This window comes from Oxyura jamaicensis, chromosome Z, assembly GCF_011077185.1.
Source record: "Oxyura jamaicensis isolate SHBP4307 breed ruddy duck chromosome Z, BPBGC_Ojam_1.0, whole genome shotgun sequence".
NCBI lineage: Eukaryota > Metazoa > Chordata > Aves > Anseriformes > Anatidae > Oxyura > Oxyura jamaicensis.
The window spans coordinates 9,818,288-9,829,644 of record NC_048926.1 but is presented as its reverse complement, the minus strand read 5'-3'; the positions used below and the strand labels follow the sequence as shown (position 1 = coordinate 9,829,644).

General features: G+C 58.7%; 1 protein-coding gene across 12 annotated transcripts in view; it reads right to left on the bottom strand.

Moving 5' to 3' along the window:
* Positions 1-4,327: 4,327 nt before the first annotated feature.
* CNTFR (ciliary neurotrophic factor receptor) overlaps positions 4,328-11,357 on the bottom strand; it is a 176,848-nt gene continuing 169,818 nt past the window's right edge. For all 12 annotated transcript variants that reach the window (XM_035309800.1, XM_035309811.1, XM_035309799.1 and 9 more), the window contains 3 exons: positions 7,227-7,407; positions 6,197-6,341; positions 4,328-5,540 (listed from right to left, as the gene is read on the bottom strand). In XM_035309800.1, coding sequence (XP_035165691.1) covers position 5,540; positions 6,197-6,341; positions 7,227-7,407 — 327 coding nt within the window. In that variant the 3' untranslated portion in view covers positions 4,328-5,539. The remainder of the gene's footprint in view (positions 5,541-6,196; positions 6,342-7,226; positions 7,408-11,357) is intronic.

Genomic DNA, 11,357 nt, shown 5'->3' with positions numbered 1-11,357 from the left:
CAAGATGAGGGTTTCTGTCTGGCTCAGATCAAAGCTGAATATCTTTTTGGAGACCTGGAGATGTCAGCCATGGCCTGGCCATCACCTGGCCCTGCAGAGGGGGGGCAGCTGCCCTGGGCTGTGGGGTAGAGGTCTGGGATGCATTCAGGCTGGGAGATGTCCCCAATGTCACCCTGAATAATGGCATGTCACCTCTCAGGACTGCAGCTCCTTCCCTGCCTGCTGGTGCTTTCGGGCACTGTCTCTGTGGGATGTCACTTGTGGGTTGGTGCCTCTGCAGGGGGTTGGGGTCACTGGGTTTGAGGCAGGGGAAACCTCAACCCTGGGGATGTGGGAATGATTTTCCTCTGGGCTGGGGCAAAACTGGACTTCTGGAGGATGCTGCCAGCCTGCAGGAGGGCAAGACCCCAACCTGGTGGCACTTTGTCACCCATGGGAACTGCTCCTCTCTGCACTGCTGGATTGCACAAGGAAATGATTTCCAGCATACAGGACTGGGGCTCTGGCAGCAGGCTGGTGGCTGGGCAGGGAGAGGCTGTTCTCATGCCTTCAAACCATCCCTTCCATCCTGGGTAGGGGAAAACTTCCCGGAGACTACTTGACAGCTTCTTGGGAAACAGCACAAGTCAATGCTGGCTGAGTCCCCTTGTCCTGTCCTCCTCCAGGTCCTGAGAACCTTCCCTGGTCACTGCTGGTGGAGCACAGAAAGCACGCTGCTCTCTCCCAGCACTTAGCATCTTCCCCAGGAGCTGTGCACAGAGGAAAAGGAGCCCAGACTTTTGGGAGGCACTTGCATTTCGTGCCTAAGCCACTGCTCCACTGCTCAGCCACACAGCTCCATTAAGTCCCCTCCTGGCCATCTTCTTTCCATCAATCACCCCGTCTCCGCGAGCAGCCCAGGCACCGGATCTGGGTTATAAATAAGACAATCAATCAGAGATGCTATTAGATAAACAGAGTGGCAGAAGCCAAATTAATGCTTGGCTTTTCTTGAAAGGGAGGGAAAAAGGGGAGTCAATTGCTTATTAGGGGATGCTGGTGTGGTCTGGTCTGCATGCTGCAGTCGAGCCGTGCGGGCTGCGACCGGCTGCTGTGTTGTGTGCGGGGAGGTTCTGGGGTGTGAAGGTTTCTCCAGTGACCGCCAGGGTCACGCAGTGCCAAGACTGAGTCTGGTCTGCTCAGGACGGAGACGAGGAAGAGGAGAGTCCTCTGGGGCTCTCTAAACAACAGATGACCTCCTCTGGAGCGGCGTCAGGTCCTGAAGTCCTGATCTGGAGCCACCAAGGACTGAGATGGTCTAAGGTTGTCCTTGGCAGTCTGCTGTGACTGTCACCTCTTTCTGCTACAGGTCTTTGCCCTGTGTCATTGTGGGGGTGCCCAGGGCTCTTGTTACCCCCAGGAACCCTACCTGCAGCTCTGTCTGCTATTCTGGAGGCAATGGCTGAATCACCCAAAGCTCCAGGGCTCATTTCTGCACCAACAAAGGTGACCAGGTGCCTTTCCTGGCACCAGAACCCTCCTTCCCAAGCCAGCCCTCCTGCCACCAGGGAAAAACGTCCAGGGAGGAAGGCTACAGCCCACCAAGGGCATCCAGTGCTGCCCCTCTGTCAGAACAGACCGTTCCTGAACCAACATCCCATGGTTTTGGGTGGGATCTTGTGTTTTGCTGGACTCAACACCACTGCAGGTTAGGGACTCCGGGCTCCTCCAAGTCAAGCTGACCACTTGCATCCTCGCCCCTTGCAGATGCTGCCCTTTACCCCCTCACCCCGGGCACCACCTCTGTGCCTGATCTCACCTCTCTGCCTCGCCCTGGTGCTGTGAGGGGGGAGGATGCTTGCCCCTCGGGGACCAGATCTGTGCCTACACAGAGGAGCAGCAGCTCTGCTGTGCCAGCTGGCTCGGCAGATCCCACCTGGCGCTGCTACCTGGCTCAGCAGGATGCACGCACGCTGTGAAGCTATCTTGGTGTGCCTTCTGCTTTCACATCCCTCTGCCTCGCCGCTCGCAGGGCCAAATCGCACAGCACCGTGTCTGCTGCTCTTCCTGCATCCACCAAAGCGTGGTACCCCACGGAAGCCCGAATTCGGCTGCTCAGCCCATCCTAGGAGTGAGGTGACTTTGTGCTTCCTACGGGGCTGCACAGACAGGAAAAAATCCCTGCTTCCCAGCCACACTTCGAAGTCCTCTTCTGGAGTCTATTTGCCTGGGAAGTGCCTCTCCCATCAGCCAGGGCCGAAAACAACACCTAAGGTGGGATTTACTGCCACGTATGCGCTGGGAAGACGCAGGGACCCGTTCCGCCTGGCTGATGTATTGGATTTCATGTTATACGATGCACAGGTCTCTCCGAGCGCTGTAATTCCCTCTTTCTTCCTGTATGGATTTATGCTGCTAAGTGGATGGATTTTCTGCTTGGCAGGGACGCTCCCCTGGGACCTCCCCGAGTTAGAAACATCTCCGCACATCTGTAGGCAATATCGCCGGGGCACCTCGCGAGCGGGCTGTCACGACACCCCTTGCTTTATGGACTGCTGCTGGAGCCGGAGGGGCTGACAAACAGCTTCCTGCAGCCGGCAGCAGGACCCCAGGTGGCAGAGGGTGCCCAGGGCTGGGTTCAAATCCACCGCTCCCCATCAGCTCCTCATTCAGTTAGCCCTGGGCAGCAGGAGCACTGCTCCCCTGGCCCCTACAACATCTTGAGGAGGTGAGGTTTCCTCTGTTTAATGCCAGCAGCCAGCCCGAGGAGGGGCTGGGAGAGCCTGGTGGGGATGAAGGCAATCTGTCTGTCTGGGATGCTTCCCCCAGGCAGGGGCTGGGCCTGACATTTTCTTCCCTGCTAAGAGATGTCCCTTCCCCCTGCCCCGAGAGCCATCTGCTATGGTAGATTAGCCTGGCTTTTAACGCTGTGAATCCATAATTAGTGCATAATTAATTACCAGATGTTTTTAACACTAATGAAACATTAATAAATGACGGAGGCATGTTGTCTGGTAATGGGACATTAACCAGTGAACCAAGGCAGTGCTGTCTGAGCCGGAGGCAGGGCTGCATGGGGCTGAGCTCTCCTCGGATAAAGCCCCAGCACAGCAAAATCCACAGTGAGCACCTGGCGGGTGCTGGCAGCTGGCGTGGTGCTGCCTTCAGGCTTTGCAGATCCAGGGATGTGGTTATTTCAATTTCTTCTGTCTGATCATCCACCCATCCGTCCATCCATCCATCCACCCATCCATCCATCCTTCCCTCTTGGAAGCCGTGAGATCTGGGGTCAGGCACACCAAAACGCAAAGGCAGGTGAGGGTAGCACACATCCCTCCCTGCAGACCTGGAGAAACAGGAAGGGAGTGGGACTTGTGGTGTGCTCTGACATGGGACCAGGTGGACTCCAAGGTCCTGAGGGCTCCCTGAGTATCTCCACCGTAGGCTGCAGTGCACAAAGCCCTTGGCAGACATGGCTTTGCACTCCCTTGTGGCTGCTGGCCCAGCTGGAGAGCTGCTGTTGGGGCACTGGGCATTAAAATTTGGCCATGTTGCAGGTGGTGTGAGCTGGTCCCTGCTTTGGTCTCAACTGTATCTCGTGGCTCCCTCCGTTCCTTTGCAGCCCCCCAAAAGACATCCCCCCCCAGCACATGCTGCTCCATACACTCACGGATACATGTGCCCACCAGGCACGAAAGCAGAGGGAAACTGAGGCACGGCCCTTGTCCCCAGCGTTGCAGTGCTTGGGGAAATTTGAGTGCAGACTCATGGCACTGCACCCCACTGCTGAGCCCAAGCCACCAGTGCAGGCTGTCCCCATACCCAATCCTCGTTAGCCCTGCCCTTGATGGAATTTTAATTCAGAGCATCTGGGCCACTGCCGTTTTTCTGATGTCAAATTATTAATCAGACAAGGAAAGTGCATTAATTGGGACTGTGTCACCTCCTGCCTCTGGAAATGCCTCCAGCCCTCCATCATCCTGCCTCCCCCAAAAGTGACAGGGTATGACCAGAGCTCAGGGACACGGGGGATCCCCCAGAACCCAGAAATGGGGACCAGTGGCACCCAGCCACCTCCCTGGCACAGCGTGGGTGCCACATGAAGTGGTGAAAGGCATCCTCTTTTCATCACCGGGGGTTTCCAGGAGTGGGCATCCCCCCAAGCATCCTTGCACCATCTCAGGATGTCCTGGAGGCCAGGTTTGGGGTCCCCCCTGGGGAGGTGGTGCTGTCTGTGTCCCTCTCCCTACTGTCCCCACATCCTCCCCATCACAGCCAGGACCGCGCCTGGGTATGGGGAGCCAAACCCACCCAGCCAGAGGGGAAATAACGCCCAGGGCTGCCAGTGGTCATGAAATGATCATTTAATGAAGACCGTCTCTCCTGGTGCATGTGTGTGTGCGTGTGTCTGTGTGGGCTTCTTTTTTTTTTCCTTCTTCTTTTTTTTTTTTTGTTTCTTTTTCTTTTTTTTTTTTATATATATACATCTATAAAAAATTCAAATACAGCATGTCAACAGTTGGAATACTAGGACGTACGGTATTAAATACTGCGCTTGGGTGCGGGCAGGGACAAGAGGAGCTGTCTTTACAAAACAGGGCCGGGGGTGGGACGGGGAGGAGAGCAGAGCAGGACCGGGGGCAGCTGGGGACAGCGGGGGACAGGTCTGCAGGGCACCGGCTCTAGTGGGGACAGCAGAGCTATTCTTATTTTGTTGAAGAATTAAGACAAAGACATCAATGGAGGCGATTCCCTGTATCCAACGTGGTTAAAAGAGCGTGGGGGTGTGGGGACGGGGGTGATGAAGGCTCCTCTGGGTGCTGCTAGGGGCTATCTGGAGGGGCAGGCGCTGGGTTGCTCTTCCAGAGGGAGCTTGGGCTTTTATCATTTTTATCCCCATTTCAAACCCATTTTTTTTTTTCCCATTAAGAACGAGCCAGCTCCCTACTCCTCACCGCACTTGTGAAAGCCACCAGTTCATCCTTCCACTATCCCCTGGGTGGGGACTCGGTCCCCACCCTGCACTCCTCTGGCTTTTCTGTGCGGTCAAGAGCTCGCGGTGACGAGTCCGGTCCTTGGGGCTCCCCCCATGGCCGTAGGCTGGGAGCGTCCCCCAGAAATGTCCCGTCCCCTCTTCCGAGCATGCTGTCGCGTTGTCACCCGCGTCCCGGCGGCGCGGTGGCGTGGCGGTGGCACGTCTTTGGCGTGGCGGGTTAGCTGTATGAGCGATGGCGGGGCTGGCCCGCGGGGTCCCGGGGCTGCGGCACGGTGCCCGGGCTCGCTGCGCCTTGCTGGGAGCAGGGACAGGGCGGGTGGCAGGGGGACGAGTGCGTGTCCTCGCTCTGGGCTCGGCGAGGTTTTCGGGGCAGGTCCCCGGGGGCGGCAGCGGCGGCGGCTCTGTCCTCCTCCGCAGCGATGGTGAGAAGCGTGATACGTCCTCAACGTGTGCAAAATCGAAGAGATAAAGAGACTCAAACCGGGAGGGAGGCGGAGGGAGGGCGGTGGTGGCGGTGGCGGTGGCGGTGGGAGGTTGTCTCCGCTGGGCTGTGACGGACGGGGATCTGTGACGGGGAGGAGAAAGGTCACCGGGCTTGCCCCGGGCTCGGCTGTGTCCGGCCACCAACACTGATGGCTCTGGGAACACGCCAAGATAACTCTGACCTTTTCCCAAGAGGAAATTCACCTGTGCATTCAAAGCCCTCATGTCCTCCCGCCAGGGCCAGACCCTGCCTTTGCGCCCCTGGCTGTGTGCCACCACCCCTCCCGTTGCCACCACCAATGTCATGTGTGTGCCAGAGGGGAGCAAATACCCTGTGCCCATGGGAGTTGCAGTGGGATGGCTCCTCCGTGGGCGAGCGACAGGCTGTGGCACCTGGTGGGTGGCACATGCTCGCCCACAGGGCAGTGGTGGCACATCCTTTATGTCCCATCGCTGCTGAGCACGAGGCATCTAAACCCAACCCCTCTGCAGGCTTTGGGAAAAGTGTTTGAAAAGCCATTTTGAGTTATTCCCACCAGAATGCCTGATTTGGAAAAGCAGCCGAACTCAGTGCGTTGACCAAAAATTGCAAACACACCCAAATGCCTCATACCCAATGCTCTTCACCCACAGCCTGCTTAGTGTCCCCTTAGTGTCCCCCGTCAGAGCCCCTCAACCCTCCATGCTCCCCCAGCACCCAACCCCATCTCTTATGCCCCCAGTTTGGGCCATACTCACTAAATAAAGAGGACACCATAAGCAGCCAAGACCAGTCCAGCTGTCCAACACACTGCCACGGCCCCGCTGCCCACCACGGCCCCCTTGTCGCAGATTTTAGTGGTGGGGGGTGGCACGAAAGAGGAGGTGCTGGTGCTCGTCGTCTCTGCGGGGAGGGAGAGCAGATGGTGAGGGGAGCCAGGGCACCCCAGGATGCATCCCACGGGGATGGCCCCAAATTGCCCCTTGCTGAGCTGGGTGGCTGGGATAATGAGCCAGGGGATGGCGTGGTCCATGGGACTTTCACTGCTCTTACACAAGACCCAGAGGGTCCCCGAGTCCCCGTGGTGTGCCATGCCCATGGTGGCCCTTCCCTGTCCCCACATCGGACCTGCAGCCACCCTGCTAGCATTATCCCCAGCCCCATATTGATGCCAGCCAGCAGTGTCCAGACATGGCACATCCTTGGTACCCCAATTCACTGTCCCCTTCCGGGCTGCTTTGTGCCCTGCAGCCACCTTCCATCAATCCAAAGCAAAACTTGCTGGGACCCAGGACCAGGGACCACCCCCAGGCAGCTCCCGGCGCTTCCCTGCCTGCCCCCAGTGCTTCCCAGCCAGCCCGCAGCTGGTGCCAGTGGGGGGAACCGGCGCAGGGCCTGCTCCCATCCTTCTGGGAAGCCGAGGGCTGATAACATGCATTTGGACACGGTCCCAGCCCTTTCCTAGAAACAGAGGCTTGTTAACTTCGTGGCTTTTATTTCTAATTGGCATCGCTCCGAGCCATTGTGCGGGGTCGGAGGTGTGGAGGGGAGGTAGGACTGGAGAAGGAGGGGGGCAGCGCTCCGGAGAATAATAATAAATCCCAAGCTTCGCCGTGGTGCTTGGAGCATCCCAGTGAGGAGGATGCCAGAGGCAGGCGAGCTGAGTCAGCACTCTGTGGGAAACTGACCTGCTGCCGGAGCTGCAGAGGGGTGAAGGCACAGATCCCCCAGGGTAAGGGGGTCTCCCTGACCAGGACCCCCAGGTGTTTGTGCCATACGGGGTCTTACCTGTGATCTGGGCCTCCGTGGTGAGGTGCTTGGGCTCCTCCGTCCAGGGGGTGGCATGGACGGCCACGCTCCAGTCGCTCCATGTGCCGATGTCGTTGTCTTTGGCGGCCACCTGGATGATGTACTCCTTGCCCGCGTAGGCGTCCGTGATGGTGTGAGACGTCCCGTCCGACAGCTCGACCTGCGGGCAGCAGGGCCTGGGGTCAGCTTTGGTGCAGGGGGACCAGCCCAGAGGGGTGGGGGACAACCAGAGGACCCCCCGGCACTGGGAGGTGTAAGGTGATCAGTGGGTTTAGACCTGCTATGGGGTGATAAAGAGACCTCATGGCATTTATGTGCCATCGTAAGGAGAGAATATCAGGCTCTTCCAGCAAAAACACAGAACAAGGGTGTTATGGGCTGGGCTTGAAGCTGGCTGTGCACAAAAGGCAAGAGGCAGGGAGTCAGCCCTTGCACCCACATGCCCCCTGACATCCTCTGAGCCATCCTGCAGGCTTTTCTTGGGAGGTTTTGGCACTGAGCCCAGCAGAGGGGCGCAGGGGGAGATGCTCCAGCTGCAGCTAAGCCACGGGTGCAGCGAGGCTCCGTCCTGCTCCCGAATTTGCAGAGCCAGAGTGGAGCTGCTTCCTCTAGAGGTCACCAGAAACTAGTAAATGTGCGGGCAGGCTCTGCTCGGACATGTTGGGATGCTGGGAACCACACGCCCACGGCAGCGGGACCCATGCAGGAGGGACAGCGGAGGAAGGCTCAGCACCCACACAACCTGCTGGGGACAGAGCCAGGCTGCTCGGGGCTTACGGGGTCACTGAAGGGACCACTGTAGGATCACATTGCAGAGGCTGTGCTGCGTACCACCACGAACTCTTCTTCGAGATGAAAGCCTAATGCCCTGCTGGCTTTGTTTCCCATCCGCCCTGCCTGTGGGGCAGGGGGACACCCAACCCCTGTGTGGCCGTGTGTGCCCCTCTGCACAGCCCCATCCTCCCCCCACGCCTGGCTGATGCAAACCTCCTTCTCTGCCGACACGTGTTGGTAATAAACATGTCTGGGGGGATGAGGGCTGTGATGCAGCCCATCTGCTGGGGGGGAGGGAGGGCACGGTGCTTGGCCTCCCAACCTGCTGGCTTCGAGCCCAACGCGGTGTCGAGGTCCCAGTGGCTCTGGCCAGCTCTGGGGACAGGGACATGGAGCGGGGCAGGTGCCACAGCCATTTTTGTGCCCGGTGAGCCCCAGCACCCAGCCAGGGCTTGCAGCAGGAGCGCAGGAGCAGGAGCTTTTCCCATCTCACCTGCACAGCACGTCCAACACCCCAGCGCAGATTTAATCCTTCTGGTTTACAAACCTCACCCGCCAGCTTTTACAACCAATTTGTGGACCCCCACCAAAGGAGGGGGACCCCTTTGTGTGTGTCTCTCTGTGGGCGAAAGCCTTTCTGCCCCCGTTCCCTCCTCAAGCACCGCATCCATTCCTGCCGCACGCCCGGCTCTGCGCTCCCAGCTGCTCGCACGGCCCGGCCGGCTCGGAGCCCCACATCTGCAGCACATCTGCCAGCACGGAGCAAAGGGCCTCCCGCCGCCCGCGAGGCGCGAAGCTGCTACCAAACCCACGGGGGAGCGGGGAGAAAGGCGTGCATCCTGTCCCACCGATGGGTTTTGGGGCTGTATGCGGGGGGCACTGAGCCCTGCCTCTCGTTGCACCCAGGGCTCGGTGCTGGTGCAGTGCAAAGACGGGGTGCTGGCAGCGATTTGGGGTGCCAGGCAAGGAGCTTGCAGGTTTTAGGGTCCTCCTGCAGGCTTTAGCGTCTGGCATCATTCAGCCATGCTCTGGGGGCTGAGACACCGTGGGTGTCTTTAGCGCTCCGATCATGATCCCGAGGCACGCAGCCCTGAAGCTGCTCCAGCACAGCTGTTGCTGCTCCTAGGCTGGGCTCAGAGGCCAGAGCGTGCCATGGTGCCTGTCCCCTGTCCCCTGTCCCCCCGTCACCCTGCCGCTTCATGTCGGGAAGAGCGGTTGGAGCCGTGCCACGGCAGCGCCGGGTGTCACCGCTCATTTGGGATGACGGGCGAGATGAAAGGGGCTGCAGCTGCAGGCTGCTGAGGGACACCCCAGGGTGACACTGACCCCAGGGGTGGGCGGGAGGCAGCCCACAAGGACCCGAGGGGCAGGATGCGAACGCAGCCACCTGCATGGTGGAGACGCCTGCACGGAGGGTGCTTCGCATGGGGCAGGGGCAGGCAAGCCCCCAGACCCTGGTGTGGCTCTGTGCTGGGTTTTCCCGTGTTTCCAGCATGCTGGAGAGGCAGACAGCCAGCTCTGGGATCACATGTGCTGCCTCTCGTCTCAGAAACAGGGTCAGGCTTGTAGCAGTCCTGTTTGGTGGCTACAGTCCCCAGCACTGGCCATGCCCAGCATTAGCTGCTCCCTTCCAGGAGTGGGCACAGCCATCCTGTCCTTCAGGAAAAGGTTTTTAGCCTATTTTCATTACAGATTATGTGAAAAGAGAAATTCTGGGAGGTCTGGGAGGATGGGGAAAAGAAAAGGATGCCAGTCCCTCCTGCAAGACATGGCTGAGCATCCTCCAAGCTGCACTGGCTCTTTGCTGAGACCCATACCAAACCCACCCAGCTCCAGCCCGCTGCTCCCAACCCCAGCTGGATCAGGGTGCCCAGCAGGGTCAGGCTCATCCTGAGCACAACATCCCACCAGGCTGGGAAGCAAGGGGCTTGGGAGGACGTGCTGGCATTATCTAGCTGCTTCGTGGGTTTTCTAGGGCTTTTGGCACCCTCTGAGCTCTCCTGCCTGCTCTCCGACCAGGGTCAGAGCAACCCTGCGGAGGTCCTGCTGGCTGCTGCTCTGTAGCATTTTCTCCATCCTGACGAGCCTCCCAGCTCCCTTCCACTCGGGAGCAATTCCTGCCGCCCCCAGGGTGCAGCCAGTCTGCAGCTGAGTGTTTGCAGATGAGCATTGGTGGCACGATGGGGTCAAGGCTGTGCCTTGCCAGGGAGGATGCTCCCTTGGACTCAGGCTGGAACATCTTGCTTGTGGGACCTGGGAGGATGCTGCCCTAAGGTTTTAGACCACAGATAAAAAGGGAAGGCATGGATTACGATGTCCCTCTCCCCCCATATATAGGATGTCCTGAGCTGTAGCTCGTGATCTGCAAGTGGCATTTGTAAGCTGGGCAGCTGGAGGATGCATCCACGAGGGGACAGCTTTGCTGTGGTGACTGAGAAGTCCCTGGGTGGCTGAGCACAGAAATGAAGCAGCAGCAGATGGGAAAGCACATGGGGAGTGGGTCCAACTGGACACAGACAGGGAGAGGTGGGGGGGGGGGACACACAGGGGAGGTCGTGGAGGGATGGATGGACACACAGCATCAAAGGGAGAGGGAGAAATTCCTTAATCCGCGTCCCTGCCACACAGAGACAAAAGTTGGAGGAAGGCTGTGCATGGTAAATTTTTTTTTTTTTTGGACGGGGGGTCTGCATTTTGCAGCCTGCCTTTGTGCACCTGCCAAAAGTCACTCCGGCTGGCTGTGAAGCGCTGCCCAGATTAATGAGGGATCAGTAGCCAGTGCAATGCAGAGCTATTAGCATTGGAAAAAAGAGAGAGAGAGAGAATGAGAGAGAGGGAGAAGGAGAGAAAGAAATGAAAAAAAAAAAAAAAAAAAAAAAAAAAAAAAAAAAACCACGCCCTTGAACACAGTAATTAAGCTGACAGCTTGCCTAGGACAGTGTTGGCTGGCATCCCATCCCGTGCCATGGCCACAGACCCCATGAGCACATTTGGGAAGATAACGGTGGGTGCCAAGGGCTGCCCAGTGCCACCCACAGCCTGGGCAAAGCAGATGCTACAGGTACAAGCCCATGGCCATGGGATGAGGCACTCAGGGGCTTGGGGACCTCCACAGCATCCCAGGGGAAATCCATGTGTGCCACGTCCCAGTCCCCCAGCCCCGGTTGTGCTCATCGGTGACAAAGCTGTAGGAGAGATGCTGCAGGTCCCCATCCCTGGGACAGCAGCCCCTGGGCTCCCCCAGCCCAGATGGCCTTTGAGAGGAGGCAGGGAGGGAGAACCTCAACCCTCCCTGCCCTGGCAGCTGTGCTGAGGGCTGGGGTGTGCTGGAAAGCC